Source organism: Podarcis melisellensis (assembly GCF_964234715.1).
Source record: "Podarcis melisellensis genome assembly, chromosome: 1".
NCBI lineage: Eukaryota > Metazoa > Chordata > Lepidosauria > Squamata > Lacertidae > Podarcis > Podarcis melisellensis.
In genome coordinates, this window is record NC_138528.1 from 3,650,372 (window position 1) to 3,669,965 (window position 19,594).

Sequence of the window (19,594 nt, forward strand, 5' to 3'; positions counted from 1 at the left end):
CATCCCAACAGGGCAATTTTTCTCTCCATGTGCACCTTCCATCCAAACTGATGTTGCATCAGGTTAAGTAGGAGTTACTGACAAAATAGAGGCAGTAGATCACCTCTTGCTGCAAAGACAGCTGTGAGAGACAGCATGTGCTGTCCGCAAGGACTTGCGGGGAAGATGTAACACCTTGATATTCTCCACCTATCAGGGCTCCAGAAAAATCACCCTTCTCGCCTTGGGCCTCCTCCTAGGCAAAATGCAATACTGTAACTCACATGTGGGCAGAATTCCCAGGCCTAAGGTGCTGATGGGGAATATTCCTATACCAGACTTGCTCTGTGTGGTTTCTGTTATGCAATCTTTTTTTAAAATAGTCTTTGCTAATTAGATGCCCTCCAATTGCTTTGGTTGGGTCTGTAGTCCCAAACATCTGGAACGCTGCTTTAAATGGTTTCCATTTACCACTCACCACGTAAAAGCTTCCACGGTGCTTCACAAGAACTAAAAAATAAATAAAGACAAACCCAGCAAGAGCACTGTCAAGGGCAGCCCCACAAACAGTGGCAGCAGAAGTCAGTTCAGACTTCGTGAAAGCTTCCATGCCTTTCAGGTGCTGCAGAGCTTTGGGCTGGTGTTTTTAATATTTTTTTTTCTTTTTATCGATGTCCTGCATCAGCCATTGATTTTATCCTCACCCACTTTGACCAAGCTGCAAACCTGCCAAAAATGGAAAAATTGAGGTGACCAGAAAAAAAGTTAATTTTTACAGTGTGTGGTGTGATTTTATTAAGGATACAAATGAAACAACCCATGGACGAGAAATACCGACAGCATATACTGCAAAATGGAGCACATAAGCAGACACGACTCATTGGCTCACTTCTATTATTCTATGTTTCCCAAGTTGATTCATTGTCGAATCTATTTAACTGATTTATTTCAATCATTATGTACTGTGAAATAATATTTATCCCCCGTTTTGTTAGTCTTGCCACGTTTTATGACTTATAGAAATGACATGGATTGTTTTGTGGCTGCTTTGTTACCGATTCTGCGGGAGGAAATAAAAATAAAAATGATTTTAGAAAACCTGCCAAACCACTTGTCGGATGATGGCGCGCAAATGCACAACAGCTCATGCAAAATCGCACGCCATCAGCGCGCAGAGACACTGGGGGCAGCCGCGCGGGCAGTCAAAAGAAGAGCCGCCAGCGGCCGGCGCAGTCTACCAGGCTGCTGCGACGTGGGAGCTCGGACCCGGTCCTGAGTGGGCAGGCGGGCAGGCGAGCGCCGCCCCAGCGAGAGGCGCGCTCCGCCCTTGCCTCGCCCCTTGCGAAGGGAGACGGGGAGAAGGCGCTCCCGCGGGCGCCGCCGCGCACTCGGAACCGGAGCAGGCGGCTCGGCTTGGCGAAGGATGAAGCGGCGCGCCCAGGAGGCGCCTTCGGGGGCGCAGGGCAAGGGGATCGCCGCCTCTTCCAAGCTGGGACAGGCCGCGTCCGCATCGAGGGGTCCCCGGCAACCTGCTGGGTAAGTCAGGGAGCTGGGGTGCCTCTCCATCGCGGGAGGCAGAGGTTGGTGGAGTTGGGATTTCTGCATTGCAGCGGGTTGGTCTGGATGGCCTTTGGGGGTCCCTTGCAAGGCTACCGTGCCAGGATTCTAAGTCGCCCCGCTTTGCGCGCTCCGGGCACCTGCGCCTCTCCACCCGGCGAGGCTCTGAGCGCTCCCCGCCTCCATCCGCCATCCCATCCGCTCGCTCCCTCGCTCTCTTGCTGCCGGTTTTCATCACGCGCTGGCGAGGAGGAGGGGTTTGTTTTTATTTCAGGCTCAGACAACAAAAATAAGGTCACATGCATTTTGAGCATCATTTAATTTCAAGAGAGGCTGGAAATGGGAACGGAGCGCGCGCGCGATGACCTGAAAAGGGATGTTTGGGAACGGGGAGTTTGGCGATGCTTGCAACAGGGAGAGAGGAAAGATGGCGGGATTCAGCACTGGCCAAAAGGAATTTGCTTGTCACAATTCTATTCCCCCCCCCCCCCCGCTTTTCCTCGTTTAGTCCCCGTTTTGTGTTTCGAACAACCCTGCAGGGTCGGCTGGGCTGAGAATGAGCTTCAGGGTTCTAGCCCGGACAAGGGTCAGGGATGTTGGGAGCAGTTGTCTAGCAACATCATGGAAGCGCCCTGTTAGGGGAACGTGCTTTAGGGAGTAAAGGTGCCTTGATTACCGTGGGAATTGCATCAGAGTAAGCATGCGTGCGATCAAGTTTTTTAATGGCTTTCATGATGGGTGCCAGTGATTCAAGCCTTCCAAACCAGGACATTCCCGGAGCAAATTCAATGTTCCAGTTTGTTTGCTGATGATTTAGGTAAAGGTAAAGGGACCCCTGACCACTAGGTCCAGTTGCAGACGACTCTGGGGTTGCGGCGCTCATCTCGCTTTACTGGCCGAGGGAGCCAGCGTACAGCTTCCGGGTCATGTGGCCAGCATGACTAAGCCGCTTCTGGCGAAACCAGAGCAGCGCATGGAAACAACGTTTACCTTCCCACCGGAGTGGTACCTACTTGCACTTTGAAGTGCGGTTCCTATTTATCTACTTGCACTTTGATGTGCTTTCGAACTGCTAGGTGGGCAGGAGCAGGGACTGAGCAACGGGAGCTCACCCCATCGTGGGGATTTGAACCGCCGACCTAGGCTCTGTGGTTTAACTCACAACGCCACCCGCATCCCATGATTTACTTATTGCATGATAATAATAATAGTAATACAGTAATAATATTTATAGTCCACCCTTTTCTCCAATGAGTACATCATTCTCCCCTTCCTTCATTAACCCCCACAACAACCCTGTGAGTTAGGTCAGGCTGAGTGTGATCAACTGAGTGTGAGCCCACTGATCTTCATGGCCGAGGGGGGCGGGATTTGAACCCTGGCCTCTCCCAGGTTCTAGACTGGCGCTCTAACCACTACCCCACCCTCCGTTCCCCGTTGAATGAGCGGCCTGTTTTGGGAGACATCCCTGCCTTCTGCGGGACTTGAGTGAGTTCCATAGTTTAACTGTGCTGCGTGAAGGACAACATTATGTTCTCTCTCCTCAATCTTCCAGCGCTCAGTTTTGTTTGATGTCCACGAGTTGCTGGTGTTACGAGCGAGAGAGAAAAGCTGTGCTTTTGTCACAGTTCATTCTCCTCCACTGCAATCCTTGGCAAAGCAAGCATTTAATGCTAAGGAGGTGTTTGGGGAACTTATTTACACCCCGGATTTAACCAGAGCTGTCGTTTCCCCAGGGTGGCGTGTGAACTGTTGCACACTAGGAAATTTGCAGTGCTGTTTCTGGAGCCAGCCAGTTAGCCGTGGGTGAGTGGGACGAAGGCCGCTGGTACCCATCCTGTACCTGCCCGGCCCAACTGATGGGATCCTGTCCAAACCTGGAAGTGCAATGCTCCTTGCTTAAGAGCTCTTGCTCTTGCAAAAGCTCAGAGGCCAAAAAATGGGGGTGAGACACACCTTTGGGCTTCAGGGTCTTTGGTCTGGGGTCTTTGCCCCACGCTCTCCCTCCCAGACCCTCTTAACTGAGGCCATGTCTCTGGAGGTAGGCAGAGGCCAAAATCCTCTGGTCTGCCATCTGCAAGAGCTGCCAGGAGTGCTGTTTCAGGATGAGACCTTCTGCTCCTTCCCCCATTAAAAAAACACACACACACACACAACAAAAACCCCTTTTGCCTTTGATTCAAAAATGTCTAGACATCTTGCAAAATCTCAGCAACCCATCCTCTTCATTGGCTCCACCAGTGTGGGGCACTGGTCAGAGTGTCTGACTAGGGCTCAGAAGACCCAGGTTCGAATCTCCACCCAGCCATGAAGCTCTCCCTGGGTGACCCTGGGCAAGTCCCTGCCTTCTCTCTGCCTGACTTACCTCACAGGGCTGTTGTGGGGATTAAGTGAGGGGGGGCATGTGTGCCACCTTGAGCTCCTTGGAGAAAAATGGTGGGGTATAAATGCAATAGATTAACAGCAACAACTATTTAAAATTAGCACATGCCTGTATGGAAGTGAGAGCTGGGCCATAAAGAAGGATTGATGCTTTTGAATTCTGGTGCTGGAGGAGACTCTTGAGAGTCCCATGGACTGCAAGAAGATCCAACCGATCCATTCTGAAGGAAATCAGCCCTGAGTGCTCACTGGAAGGACAGATCCTGAAGATGAGGCTCCAAGACTTTGGTCACCTCATGAGAAGAGAAGACTCCCTGGAAAAGGCCCTGATGTTGGGAAAGATGGAGGGCACAAGGAGAAGGGGACGACAGAGGATGAGATGGTTGGACAGTGTTCTCTAAGCTACCAGCATGAGTTTGAACAAACTGCGGGAGGCAGTGGAAGACAGGAGTGCCTGGTGTGCTCTGGTCCAGGGGGTCACGAAGAGGCGGACACGACTAAATGACTAAACAACAACAACAACTTGTGGCCTGGGCTTCTGCAATGGTACCTTGCATTCCCCCCTCCTCCTTCCTCTTTGCCCCCTGCTACTCTGGGGCTAGGGAATTGAGGGCAATCGTGCCAAGGGCTGGTTTTCAGGGTTAGCTGAGTGCCTCTGGGAATGTGCAGAGTGCATTTATGTTCTTCCATGCCCTCCTGCCTCGCTCCCATTTCTGTCTTCTCCATCTGGCACATAGGCCTTCTGTTAATATCGGGATATTTTTTGTGGAGGGCAAGTCAGTTGCATGGACAGGGCACTCTGCACATGCTCTGGGCACCCTCCCCTCCATGTGTGCGTATTTGTGTAAAAAAATAAAATCCTGCCCTCACAGAGTTTGCTATGGTGGCAGAGGGGAAGGAGAACAAAAGGGGGCAATTGTGGGGGGAGCAACAGAGTCTTATTCAATTTGACCCATAAGTTTCATTCCAGCAGTACAAAAGTTTGAGGTTCCTACAGGAGCCTCTCACTGTTGCTCCCTCCACCTCAGAGCAGCCAGACTGTGTGGGATATAATCTCCCTCCTTCCAGCTTTCCTGCCTCCATACAAATGCACAGACTGGGCTCCAGGGCTATTTCTAATGCTGAAATACCTGCCTACAGATAGGCCCAGGTGATAAGCTGTAATTAAAAAGAATTAGCCTTTATGAGCAACTTTTTTCTGGGCCTGTCAAGAGTCACAGCCCTGATCAGTTCACTATGTAAACTGTGTTGTCTTCTGGTGGCCCAAGGGCACACCATGAGCTTCATGGCTGAGTGGGGATTCGAACCCAGGACTGGGGTCTGGAAGTTCTGGCTTTCGAATCTCCCCTCAACCATGAAGCGCATTGGATGGACTTGGGCCATTCACCTTCTCTCAGCCTAACCTACCTCACAGGGTTGTTGTGAAGAGAACCACGTACACCGCCTTGACATAAACGTAAGAAACAAACAAATAATAAAACTCTCAGGCCACTCTGATCTGGCCCTCGATTCACACACTAAAGCATCTTCCACTGTAACTGTAATGGTTATAGGGTTTGCTCGTGCGTAAGTTGCCGCCACTCCTGGCTAGATTACCTGGTTGAACCCTTTCTGTCTGGACAGCCCTTCACTTCGTGGCTGTTTCAGTTGCTGGCAGAATCCGTCAGTGGGCGTTTCTTGAACTTCTTCCAGCAAAGAAGTTCTTTGACGCCAAGTCTCCTCTTACTCTCCCTGCGCGGAAGTCTTCTGCACAGGGAGGGTGTGGGCAGCGGAGGACCCGTGCTCTCTCCGCTGGTCTCCGGCGAGGAGTCCTGGAGCCTCCTCTCCGATTCCCCCATCTGCCCCCCTTCTCCACTTGTGTTACGCTGATCTCCTTCCCCAGCAGATGGGCTGCCTCTCTCCCTACTGGGACCCTCTCCGGCATCCCTCTGGAGCCTTGCCTCCGCCTCTAGCTCCAATGGCAGTTCCCTGACAATAACTAAGTAAATAAATTCAGCAACGTTTGGGATCCGCTGTGACATTTTGCCGTTTTATTTTCTCGGTTTTATCCCGCGAAACCCCTTGCTGTTTATTACGACAGCTGGCCTGTAGCTGTTTCAGTAAATCAAAAGGGTGGGAACAGCTGCAGAACTGCCTCCAGGGATGAGAGAGGAAGACGTGCGAGTGACGGCACTGGCACTGGGCAATAGGCACTTGCCGCAGCTGACTCTGTCGCAACATGCTGGGAGTGTGCAAGTGCTTTGAAAGCTTTTTGGAGTTTGTGGTGTCGCCAATTCCTAAGGGTAGGGAGCAAGGACAATGTGAGCTCCGGGGGTGTTGTTATCTGGTGTTACTCAACCGAGTTCTGCTTATTTGGAAGCTGAATATTGCAGTTGTGATTTGGTTGCTGCATCACAGCAAGGGGAGTTGCTGCCTCTTGGGTGTGTTTTGGTGCCTTGCCAAAGCACCCTCAAAGCGAAATCGCTCGTCAGCTGGGTTATGTGTGGGCCCAGACCTTTGCTGAGCCAACTGTTACATCAGAAGCTACGAGCATTATCTGCATATCTCTTGTGTAAAAATCTAGCAAGACAGAGGAGGGAGGTGGTTAGCTAATCTAGTCCAACCCTCTACAATGGAATTGCAGCTAAAGAATTTATTTTGTTTGTTTGTTTATACAAAACTCTTTAGTATCTTGCCTGTCCAGCTTACAGCACAAGGCAGCAAACACAGGTAATTTAAAATCAAACAACAACGATAACAAAGACAACAACAATAATTTATATGCTGCCCATCTGTTTTTTTTAAATAATTTTTTATTGATTTTCCAACACAAATTAAAAACAAAACAACACACAATACATAGACAAACAAAACATATAAACATGTATAATTTCAAAACCTCTTTTTCATAAACCTTACTTCCCAGACTTCCCCTTACCTCCCCTTTTCTGCATCCCTGTTTTAAAATTTCTTCAACAACCCCTCACTCCAATTAACTAGTTACTCAATTTCTTTTTTTCTTCTTCTCATACTTAATCAATTACAGCTGTAATTCTATATTTTCCTTTCCCTTGACATTTTAGCACTCGTTAATTTTACAACAGTTCTTGAGATATACTTTAAATTTCTTCCAGTCTTCTTCCACCGTCTCTTTTTCTTGGTCACGGATTCTGCCCGTCATCTCCGCCAGTCCCATGTAGTCAATCACCTTCGTCTGCCATTCTTCCAGTGTGGGTAGTTCTTGTGTCTTCCAATACTTTGCTAAAAGGATCCTTGCTGCTGTGGTAGCATACATAAAAAACGTCCTATCCTACCTTGACACCAATTGGCCGACCATGCCCAGGAGAAATGTCTCTGGTTTCTTATGAAAAGTACATTTAAGTACCTTCTTAATTTCATTATAAATCATTTCCCAGAAAGCCTTAATCCTCGGGCAAGTCCACCAAAGGTGATAAAAGGTACCTTCAGTCGCATTACATTTCCAGCATTTATTATTGGGCAGATGATAGATTTTTGCAAGCTTGACTGGGGTCATGTACCACCTGTAAATCATTTTCATAATATTTTCTCTTAAGGCATTACATGCTGTGAATTTTATACCGGTGGTCCATAACTGTTCCCAGTCAGCAAACATAATGTCATAACCAATGTCTTGTGCCCATTTAATCATAGCTGATTTAACTGTCTCATCTAGTGTACTCCATTTCAACAGCAGGTTATACATTCTTGACAAATTCTTATATGCTGCCCATCTGACTGGGTTGTCCCAGGCCCTCTGGGCAGCTCCCAACAAAACCAGTATAAAACCCCAAACGTAAAAAAACTTCCATACAGGGATGTCTTCTAAAAGTCCTATAGTTGTTTATCTATTCAACATCTGTTGTGTGGTCCGTATGCCTGGCCAAATAAATCGGCCACTGGCCTCCTCTTCAGTATCTCGACATTGAGGGCGGACTGAATGTCGCTCTGATGGGAGTTCCACAGGTGAGGTGCCACGGCTGAGAAGGCCCCGTCTCGTGTCATTGCTCTCCTGCAGGAGTGGCACTCGAGGGCAGATTTAGGCAGGGCCTTGCAGAGCCAGGCAGAGGCCCCGGCAGACAAATTTGACTATTAATTATAATTAAATTATAATTATACTTATAATTAAAACTTCTCTGTCTTCTTATCCTACTCTTAAAAAAGACGTATGCTTGTGAGAAAGCCACTATTGCTCATAAGCCACTATTTCTTTAAAACACATGGTTTCCACCAAATTTTATCTTCATTGAGCTATATGTACACCTCGGGTGTATGTAATATTCCTGGCCTAGTCAGCAAAATTTTAAACAAATGGCCACATCTTCATTAATTTTTCATCATTAAAAAATAAAAATAGCGTTAAGAAAGCCAACACACCAGGGTTCAAATCTCCCTGGTGACCAGGGTTCAAATCTCCCAATCTGCCATGAAGGTCAGTGGGTGACCTTGGTTCATCAGTCACAATATTTCAGCTGAAACTACCTCCTACCTTTGCTGGGATTAAATGAGGAGGGGGAGGAAAACTTCGTAGGCCGCTTGGAGTTTCTTGGAGGAAGGGTGGGGATAGAAATGTAATAAATAAAAATAATATGGAAATAATTATCGCTGTCCTTTCTTTGCTCATTTAAGTCTTTTACCTCCTTATCTCCCCCCCCCATAATAATATTTATTATTTTCCATACATAGATATAACAAAAGAAAAGGTTGACAGTAATAAAGAAAAAAAAAACAGAAAAAAGAAAAAATTATATAAAACATAAAATATAACTAATCATCACTACACTAACACTTACTTAATTAATTAAAATCCATCTTCATAAGCATATTATTTGACTTCCTCAAATCTCTTCCATCTGGATTTCTTAGTAATTATATATAGCAGTTTCCAATATCATTATTTCTTTATCTCCTTATCTTTTAGGGGACTCCTGGACTGGATCCAAGCCAGTAAAATCAAGACGCTGATCCTGAATGTATTTATTCTGTATGCCTCCATCCCATTCATCATCCGCATGTTCCCTTCGCTGCTGCAAAAGTTTGTCTTTCTTAATTTCCGTAAGTATTCTCTCTGCCTATTGCCTGCCTTGGGATTTTAAAATCATTTTAAAAGTAGCCCATTTTAAAAGTAGCCCATAAATCAAAACCGTAAGGGGAGGGAAACATAGGGGTCAGACTGAGTCCAAATCAAAGGCCAGGCGGAACAGCTCCGTCTTGTAGGCCCTGCGGAAAGATGTCAAGTCCCGCAGGGCCCTGGTCTCTTGTGACAGAGCGTTCCACCAAGTCGGGGCCAGTACTGAAAAGGCCCTGGCCCTAGTTGAGACCAATCTAATCACCTTGCGGCTTGGGACCTCTGAAGTGTTGTCATTTGCGGACCTTAAGGTCCTCCGTGGGGCATACCAGGAGAGGCGGTCCCCTAGGTCCGAGGGTCCTAGACTGCATAGGGCTTTAAAGGTCAAAACCAGCACCTTAAACCTGACCCTGTACTCCACCGGGAGCCAGTGCAGCCCAGGCAGTGCGCATATTCTGCAGCTCTTTGCAAACATGCTGCCGCTGTGTTCTGTCTAGGCTGGAGAAATGGATGGTTTAATCCAGAGGCCGCCAGTCCCTTTTGGGCTTGTGGAAACCTCTGTATTTTTGAATGAGTGCTATGGATGCGATTCCACATCTGGCTGCTTCTCTCGCTTCTTCCATGAGCACAGCCAGGATTTTTTAAATTGGGAGATTCCCCCCCCCCCCGCAAAGATGACATTACGGGGGGCAGGCTTCTGCTAGGGCAGCAGAACCTCAGTTAATTGAGTATTTTTAATGCTTTTCAATACTTCTTGAGCCTGCTAGTAGCCCTCTCCTCCATGATTTTTTCCAATTTGCTTTTAAAGCCATCTAGGTTGGTGGCCGTCTTGTGGGAGGGAGTTCCACAGTGGCCTGTGATGAGGAGCTCATTCTTCTATCTGTTCTGAATCTTCCTCTGGATGTCCACAAGTCCTAGTTCTCAGAGAGAGGGAAGAAAACTTGCCTTTGTCCACTTCTGCCATGTCACGCGTGGTTTGGTTTTGCTGCCCGGTCATTCGAAGTCATAAAGCAGAGATGCTCCTCACCCACTTATTGTGGCATTGACAAGTGTTGGGGGCGCATGGGGAACCTGAGGCCTTTGTCAGGGAGCCAGTTTCCAACGTGAACTTCTTTTGCAGTTGTTTTTCCCTTTGGGGTGGATTTCCAGAAGCCCGAAGTATATCTGAATCACACGAGGAACTTTTATCTCACCTCCGAACCGGGGATCACTATTGGGATTTGGTGAGTACGGGCAGGGGCCGTGTGCTGATCTGCATGTCACCCTCCAAGTCTCGCTCCCATTCTGATCTGGGCCTGAGGATGATCCATAGATAGATAAGATAGATAAAACTTTGGAAAAGATAATTTTTGGATAAATACTATGTTAAAATTAAGTTTTTAAAAGTCGGGAACTAAATTATCTAAAATTGGGGATATAATATTGGAAAATTATATTATAAGAATTGAAACAAGGTAATAAATTGCTGGGTAAAGTTTGAGATTTTGGAATGCAGGAACGAGAGTTGCGAGGAAGTCCAAGGAGGTGAATGAAATGTGGATATTGAAAAATTATATGTTATTTCGTATGTTCTCTTACTGTTTAAACAAATTTTTTAATAAATATTATTATAAAAAAAAAGATAGATAAAACCAGAGCAGTGCACGGAAACGCTGTTTATCTTCCCACCAGAGTGGTACCTATTTATCTGCTTGCACTTTGATGTGCTTTCGAACTGCTAGGTTGGCAGGAGCAGGGACTGAGCAACGGGAGTTCACCCCGTCGCGGGGATTCGAACCGCTGACCTTCTGATCGGCAAGCCCTAGGCTCTGTGGTTTAACCCACAGCGCCACCCGTGTCCCATAAAACAAGCAATATATACAAATAAAAAGACAGCAATGGGTAAAAAGGGCAATCACATGACCAAGATTATCATCTGATCATTTTGATCTGATAACAGAAAGAACAATGTGGCCTCAGATGGGCGGCCTGGGATGGTAAGTAAGAGTGGGGTAATAATCTCATTCCTCAGATCTTTATAAAGGGGGCAGGACAGGAGAACACGAGCCACTGTTTCCAGATTGCACAAGGGCAGAGTCAGTTGCAATATTTTGGTGCCTGCCCTGAAGTATGGCAGAGGGCATCACATCCAATCTGGCCAGTGCGAAGGCACGTCTGTATTTTGGGATAGTTAATTTGTACAAATATGGTGCCAGGGTATCAAATTGAGAAGGGGGGAAAAAGGCATACCAAGGACAGAATTTCTTTATAATGGCCAGATTGTTCTGTTGCTCTAAGTCTTTCAGACGCTGTCCAATTAGCCTTTTTGCTTTAATAAAGCCCGTCATGAGAAGCTTACGTGGGTGGAGTCCGCAGGAGAGTAGTTTTTGGTGCACAATTTTAAACTGCACACTTTTATAGGGGTCTTGTGTCAGTAAGGGCAGTAGACCGGGCGGATTTAAGTTTAGACGGAGCTCATAATTAAGAGTTTTTTGGCAGGACCGAGCTTCTACAGAGGGAAGGCTTGAGGGTGGTCCGTATCTGCAAAGCACCATGCATGCGCTTATCGGCTTTGCTCTCACTTTTGCTTCCTCCTTTCTCTGTGCGCAAATCCGTATTTTTAGCTAATGTGCTCAAGGCTCGCTTTGTGCACTGATCTGGGCAGATGCAACTCGCCTCACTGCTCCCCCTTTCCATCTGCAGTGGGGCAGCCCCCACTGCAGCTGAATAGGCCTTTTGCTTCTCTTAGGCACTCCTTGCCTGACAACATGCGGGAGGAGGCTGAGGGGAAGGGCCCCAGCTGGTACGAAGAGGCCCTGGCGGACGATAATCCCATCATAATCTATCTCCATGGCAATGGGGGGACCAGGTGAGTTTGAGACTGAAAGGAACAAAGGCAGCGTCCATGCTCTGTTATTCCCCTGCTCAGTTGTTATTCTCCTGCATGCGTAGTCTGAATGTTGGGACAGAAGGGCTGTAGCTTAGTGCAGGACACCTGCCCTGCATGCAGAATGGTCCCGGGTTCAAGGCCCAAGGGCATCCCGGTGGTGCCATTCCCTCTCCTGTGGCTGGTGTGAGTCTGAATAGTCTTGCTCATTTAACTACTTTAAAACTTTAAACCAGGCATAGGCAAACTCCAGCCCTCCAAATGTTTGGGACTACAATTCCCATCATCCCTAGCTAACGACCAGTGGTCAGGGATGATGGGTACTGTAGTCCCAAACATCTGGAGGGCTGGAATTTGCCTATGCCCTGCTTTAAACCACGTCTTTCAATGGCTGGCTTGTGATCTGTTTATGAGTCATTCTGGAAATAAGCAAGTTGGCAATTTTGATCGCCGGCGACAATGATTAAACACTTGGCTCTCGTCTTTGACCTCTCTTACAGAGCAGCAAGTCACAGAGTTCGTTTCGCAAAGGTAAGCTGTGGTGTTCCCTCTTCCCCTTTAAAAATAAGAACATAAGATGAGCCTGCTGGAACAGGCCAATGGCCCATCGAGTCCCGCCTCCTGTTCTCATTGCGGCCAAACAGAAGCCCCAATGGGAAGCAGACAAGCAGGATTCGAACACAAGAGCCATCTCCCTTCCTCTGGTTTCCAGCAACTGGTGTTTAGAACCATTGCTGCCTCTGACTACGGAGTCAGACCATCCATCGTGGCTAGTAGCTACGACAGCCCTCTTTTCCTCCATGAATTTGTCCAATCCTCTTTCGAAGCTGGCCACCCCTGCCTCCGGTGGCAATGAGTTCCATAGGTTGCACTGCGCGAAGAAGGACTTCCTTTTAGCTTTCTGTTTCTGAAATTTTGGCTCATTTGTTTAATAGGCCATGAGTGACAGTGGCTTCCACGTCCTGGCTGTTGACTACCGAGGTAAGTTCCGCCGCACAAAGAATGCCGGGCTCTTGCGGGACACGCGGGTGGTATATTTCTCCCTGACCCTTCATTCGATGCCTCCCTCCAGGCTACGCAGACTCCACCGGCCACCCCAGCGAAAACGGCTTCACCACGGACATCCTGTTTGTCTACGACTGGGTCAAAGCCCGCAGCCGCAACAGCACAGTCATCTTTTGGGGACACTCGATGGGCACTGGGTAGGTTTTGCGTTCTCAGCCCTGTCTCCGGGTGCCCTCTTTATTGTGGATTCTGTTGGAAACATGCCCAGGAAGGCTGCCAACTTCCCAAGTCATTGTGACATCTCTCTGGTGGTCCTCTCTGGCCGTAAATCTCCCTCAGTCCAGAGAGACCGGTAATAAGTGACCCCTCTCTTCTGAGAAGAGCACGCTAGTCTTCTAGCTTATCCTAGCAGAAGAAAGACTCCATCAGTAGTTCTAAACTACTTTATTTACAGTCTTATAATACAGAGACTCCATCAGTACACCTGTGCTCTTTGAACACCAGTACAGAACTGCATCAGGACACGAGTGATGCTGTGGGTTAAACCACAGAGCCTAGGGCTTGCCGATCAGAAGGTCGGCGGTTCAAATCCCCGCGACGGGGTGAGCTCCCATTGCTCGGTCCCTGTTCCTGCCAACCTAGCAGTTCAAAAGCACGTAAAAGTGCAAGTAGATAAATAGGTACCACTCTGGCGGGAAGGTAAACGGCGTTTCCATGCACTGCTCTGGTTTGCCAGAAGCGGCTTAGTCATGCTGGCTGCATGACCCGGAAGTTGTATGCCGGCTCCCTCGGCCAGTAAAGTGAGATGAGCGCCGCAACCCCAGAGTCGTCCGCGACTGGACCTAATGGTCAGGGGTCCCTTTACCTTTACTTTACAGAACTGCATCACATACAGAAGTGAAACTGACTTCCAACAGTACTCAGACTTCCTGTCTCACGCTCACTCAGACACTCACATGATGTATACAAATCATAGTACAATAGTACTACTTGCTGGAGCATCTCGGATAGATAAAATCCTAACATCACTCCCCCATTTTTAGGTAACCGTTTCTGCGTAAGCTAGTGCAGCATCAAGTGACATAAACAAACAGTTGTCATACACATAGTATACCCCTGTCGTAGCAGTTCCACTTTTGGAACTACCTGCAACTGGATTGACCAGTTCAAACCTCTGGTTACCTGTCTTCCATGGGACTAGAGCTTTTGCTCTATCTTGGTCTGAGGAAACGGTGTTGACCCTTGCAAGCTTCAGGTGTGGCTTTGTCTCTCCTGTGGACAAACCTGGTACCTCAGTCAAGACCTCAGTGTCTGAAACATGGTTTGAGCTGGGGAGAGGGCTCTTGTGTTCGAATTCTGCTCGCTGGTTTCCCACAGGCAGCTGTGTCCAGGGAGGCTGTCTACCAGCTCTGTCTGGTACACAGGATGAGACCCTCCCTGCCCGCAGACTGTCTTGCCAGAGTGATGCATGCTCTGGTTATCTCCCGCTTGGACTACTGCAATGCGCTCTACATGGGGCTACCTTTCAAGGTGACCCGGAAACTACAACTAATCCAGAATGTGGCAGCTAGACAGGTGACTGGGAGCACTGAGACCACATAACACTGGTCTTGAAAGACCTACATTGGCTCCCAGTACGTTTCCAAGCACAGTTCAAAGTGTTGGTGCTAACGTTTAAAGTCCTAAACGGCTTCAGCCCAGTATACCTGAAGGAGCGTCTCCACCCCCATCGTTCAGCCCGGACACTGAGGTCCAGCTCCGAGGGCCTTCTGGTGGTTCCCTCATTGCGAGAAGTGAGGTTACAGCGAACCAGGCAGAGGGCCTTCTTGGTGGTGGCGCCCACCCTGTGGGATGCCCTCCCATCAGATCTCAAAGAAATAAACTGCTATCTGACATTTAGAAGTCATCTGAAGGCAGCCCTGTTTAGGGAGGTTTTTATTGACTGGTGTTTTAATGTCTTTTTTATTCTTTTGTTGGAAGCCGCCCAGAGTGGATGGGGAAACCCAGGCAGAAGGGTGGGGTAGAAATAATAATAATAATAATAATAATAATAATAATAATAATAATGGCCGGTCCCCATGAGAATGGGATGTCAGGCTCAATAATTCATTGGCCTGATCCAGGAGAGATCTTCTGGGCCTGCGATGTGACAATATCCCTCTTTCCTGTTTCCCTGCAGAATTGCTACCAACACTGCTAGGAGACTGAAAGAAAAAGGTAATTATATATATCCGTGTGTGGAAGGGGTCACGGCCTCACAATCCAAAGGGGCCTGGTTGTGGGTAAATAGGAAGCTGCAAAGTGCTGTCCACACTGACTGACAACAGCTCTCCAGCGTTTTAGACAAGGGAGCCTGTTCCTAAATTCTACTTGGAGGCACCAGGGATCGAACCTGCGACCTTCTGCCGCCAAGGCAGATGCTCTGCCACTGAGCTACAGATTAGAGAGGGGCATTTGCACATGCTTTTGTGTGTAGGAAATGGCCTGGTGGCGCTGTGGGTTAAACCACAGAGCCTAGGACTTGACGATCAGAAGGTCGGTGGTCTGAATCCCTGTGACGGGGTGAGCTCCCGTTGCCCGGTCCCTGCTCCTGCCCACCTAGCAGTTCGAAAGCACGTCAAAGTGCAAGTAGATAAATAGGCACCACTCTGGCAGGAAGGCAAACAGCGTTTCCATGCGCTGCTCTGGTTCGCCAGAAGCGGCTTAGTCATGCTGGCCACATGACCCGGAAGCTGTACACCGGCTCCCTCAGCCAATAAAGCGAGATGAGCGCCGCAACCCCAGAGTCGGCCACGACTGGACCTAATGGTCAGGGGTCCCTTTACTTTTACAGGGTTATTAAACCTTTAAACTAAGCCAGTGTGGTGTAGTGGTTAAGAGTGGTAGTCTCGTAATCTGGGGAACCGGGTTCGCTTCCTTGCTCCTCCACCTGCAGCTGCTGGGTGACCTTGGGCCAGTCACACTTCTCTGAAGTCTCTCAGCCCCACTCACCTCACAGAGTGTTTGTTGTGGGGGAGGAAGGGAAAGGAGATTGTGAGCCGCTTTGAGACTCCTTCGGGTAGTGATAAAGCGGGGTATCAAATCCAAACTCTTCTTCTTCTTCTTCTTGGAAGTGAGGAGATTGGCTTTTGCATAGGGTGAGCAAATTGGAGGCATGAGCCACAGATTTGGCCCTGAAATCCGTTTCAGTGGACACGGATTCCTCAAGGGTGTTTCTGAGCATGTTCAAAACGCCCTTCTTTCTCCAGTTTATTCTTACAGCTCTCTGTTGACGCGTGCGTGAAGCAACATCTGTTTGCGTATGACGTCAAGAGAGAGGCTGTCAACACAAATGACAGATGCAACTGGGTCCCCCTCCCCACTTTCTCCCCTACATCTGCTGAATCCTCATTCGTGACACCATTCCTATGTACTTTCCCAATGCCCCTCACTCAAAACTGCATATAGTTTGCCCCTGGTCTATAGGGGTTGAAAGAGACTGGGGTGGTGAGGAAGCTGAGAAGCCCCGGAAAGATGGTGTTGTAAACAAAAATTGCCCTTTTCCCTTATGGGGTATCCAAGAGCCCATATAGAGTCCCTACATAGGTTCCCTATTGGTAGGAGAAAATAACAGAGGCCAACCAGAGAATATTGAGAAGCAAAGCAGCTAGTAAGCTCGATCTTTATTGATCTGTTGCAACAGGGTGCTCCCCTCACCTGCAGGAGAGAGGAGGAACCCCGAAAAATGGCGTGCAAGGCCTTATAAAGACTTTTGAAATTGCCACCCCCAAGAAAGACCACCCCCAGAAACATCATACATACATCACAGAAGGGGTGTAACCTAAGACCACCCCTCAGATACATCACACCTACATCACAGAAAAGGTGGTCTAAAACAGAAATTTGAATGTTGTTTTTCTCCTGTCATTGTCTATCTCCTGTCTGGCAGGTTACTTGACTGGATTGCCTGTGGAGCCTGGCCAGTCTTTTGTAATGATAAATACTTAGTTCCTGAGCCAGGTCACAGGCTCACACCCTGTTCAAACACAGACATACCCTTAAGACAGGATTTGTGAGGAAAGAGACAATGGGGAGTCTTTTCCACTTTGACCTTGCAGAGAAGACATTTGCTCAGTTTAGGAAGCAAAATGGCTTCAGGTCGGTCTTCCTGTGCTGATCTATGTACGTGTAGTTATGAACATTACCATATATCTAAGACCTCAAAATTCCTATCACAGATGGGATGAGAGTGGAACTCGACTAACTGGGAAAATTAGATACACTAAAGACCAAAAGTTCATCGAGGACTGGGGAAAATTGGTTGATTATCTGAAGAATATCTGTGAGATGAACACAACGTTAGAGGGTTTTCAAGAGGCACTGTAAAAAGACAAACAAGTAAAATAAGGAGACTAAGGAGCAACAATGACAATATTAAAAAGAGGGAATGCGTTATAAAGATAGAAAAATGGATGACTTGCAAAGACGCTGAGGGAAGTCCAAAACAGACACAATTTGTTGAATTTGGGTTCAAATGTATAACTGCTGGAAAATTAATAAAAAAATTATTTAAAAAAAAGAGAGAGTGGAACTCGACATGTGATTCCGAGCTGAGATCCTGCATTTGGGGACTAGATTGTGACCCTGCAATGATTTTGTGTCGACAGCAATCAAACAGGGCTCCATTTCGTTGGAATCTGCTTTGCAGTTGGTCTGGAGGGCTAACAGGGCTCCATCTCCATACCCTCCTCAAATTTTGCAAGTTGACTGTTCAAGTCAGCCTGGATTTCTGTATATTTTGTCTCTTTCGGACTGGAATAGCTTGCTTCCCTGGTTCTTCTGGTGGGGAAAAGCTGCCCTTCTCCAGGGATTTGTCTTGGCGTCTCTCCAAGTGCTTTTCGTAGAATTGTAGAATTAAATCGCAGAATCGTAGTGTTGGAAGGGAACACCAAGGATCTAATTCCCCAAATACAGGAATCACAGCTAAGAAATCACTGACAGATGTCAATCCAACCTCTTTTTAAAAACCTCCAAGGAAGGAAAGTCCATCACCTTTTGAGAGAGTCTGTTCCGCTGCTGACAGCTCTTGCCATCCAAAAGTGCTTCTTAAAGTTTAGTAGGAATCTTCTTTCTTATCAATTGACAAGAAATATAATAATAATAATAATAATAATAATAATAATAATAATAATAATAATAATAATTTTTATTTATACCCCTCCCTCCCCAGCCAAGACTGGGCTCAGGGAGGCTAACACCAGGTATAAAAACAATTGATCGAAATACAACTTAAAAACAAGATTAAAACACAACATTAAAATGCAGCCTCATTTCAGTAGGAACTTAAATCAAAGACTTTTTTGGGGGATGAAAACGTCAAGTCTTCACCCAGGCCAACTATCCGGACTGGTCCTACATGGGCCAGAAAACAGCTAGGGAAGTCCCCAAATAGACTATGACTTTCCTTGATCTGGAACTTGCGTTGATGCAGCCCAGAACTGCCTTTGCTTCCACTTTCATTTTCCAATTCCCACCTCTTCCCCCTGCAGATGGAACCATACTCGACGCTCTGGTTCTCGAGGCTCCTTACACCAACATCCGGGATGCAGCTGCCACCATCCCCATTACAAAAGTAAGATTTAGTTCTCTTCTTTCGCAGCCCTCTTGCTGCCACTGAAACAGCTTGCTGAGCAACTCTGTAAACAGTGGGGTGTGCCAGCTGGCAAGCGGTTTTAATTTCTATTCTGTTTGGCCGGGGTGGGGAACTTCAGCCCTGGGAGCCAAATACGGCCTCTAAGTGCACCTTGAGCAAAAGTCAAATGTAACATGACAAGAGGCATTCTAGGTCAGACCATTGGCCCAGTTCTCACAGTGGCCACCCAGATGCCCCAATGGGAAACACGTAAGCAGGATCTGAGCGCAAGCATCCTGCGGGTTCCAGTGACTGGTATTCAGAACCATTGCTGCCTTTGACCAGAGGATAGCCATTGTGGCTAGTAGCTGTTGATAGCCTTCTGCCCCATCAATTTGTCCAATCCTCTTTGAAAGCCCTCCCAAGTTGGTCGCCACCTCCTGCAGCAGTGAGTTCCGCAGTTTAACGATGTGTTGCGTGAAGGAGGACTTTCTTCCGCCTGTCCTGAGTTGGAGGCAGCGTGCCTCCAAGTGCCAGTTGCTCCGAATAGCGCTGGAGCGTCCTGAAATGCAAGACTCCCCGTCAAAAGTGGCAACCTGCCAGCATCTCGGGAGGCGTCTGTTTACACAGGCATTCCCTTGATCTCTCAATCTGCATATCATGTTTTCATTGCTGTGCTGCTTTAATGAGTCTGTCTTATCATGGACAGCTTAGCTTTGTTGTGTGTTTTAATTATGCTGTGTGGTTTTGTTTTTTTAAATTTTTGTGCCATTTGCTTATGTGCTTTGCAAACTGTGTGCGTAAATTAAAAACAAGGATGATCTAAAGGCCTTTTCTGGACCACCAAATGCACCGTATTTTTCGCTCTATAAGACGCACCCGACCATAAGACGCACCTAGTTTTAGAGGAGGAGAACAAGAAAAAAAAATGTTCTCTCCCTCTCTGCTCAGTGCCTCTCTAGCAGAGCGGGAGGAGAAAGGGAAGGGGCTCCCTTTCTCCTCCCGCTTCGCTGAAGAGGCGCTGCGCAGAGAGGGAAATCTGCACAGCAGCTCTCCAGCGAAGCAAAGCCAGGAGAGCAAGAGGGATCAGTGCGCACTGATCCCTCTTGCTCTCCTGGCTTTAGCAAAA

General features: G+C 47.7%; 1 protein-coding gene across 1 annotated transcript in view; it reads left to right on the top strand.

Annotated features, from left to right (window-relative positions):
• Window positions 1-1,341: 1,341 nt before the first annotated feature.
• The window catches only part of ABHD12B (abhydrolase domain containing 12B), a 28,957-nt gene continuing 10,704 nt past the window's right edge, over window positions 1,342-19,594 (top strand). Inside the window, exons 1-9 of the mRNA XM_081914518.1 lie at window positions 1,342-1,515; window positions 8,837-8,970; window positions 10,104-10,206; window positions 11,712-11,831; window positions 12,350-12,380; window positions 12,785-12,830; window positions 12,922-13,051; window positions 15,034-15,071; window positions 18,383-18,465. Of these exons, the coding sequence (XP_081770644.1) occupies window positions 1,403-1,515; window positions 8,837-8,970; window positions 10,104-10,206; window positions 11,712-11,831; window positions 12,350-12,380; window positions 12,785-12,830; window positions 12,922-13,051; window positions 15,034-15,071; window positions 18,383-18,465 (798 nt within the window). The 5' untranslated portion in view covers window positions 1,342-1,402. The remainder of the gene's footprint in view (window positions 1,516-8,836; window positions 8,971-10,103; window positions 10,207-11,711; window positions 11,832-12,349; window positions 12,381-12,784; window positions 12,831-12,921; window positions 13,052-15,033; window positions 15,072-18,382; window positions 18,466-19,594) is intronic.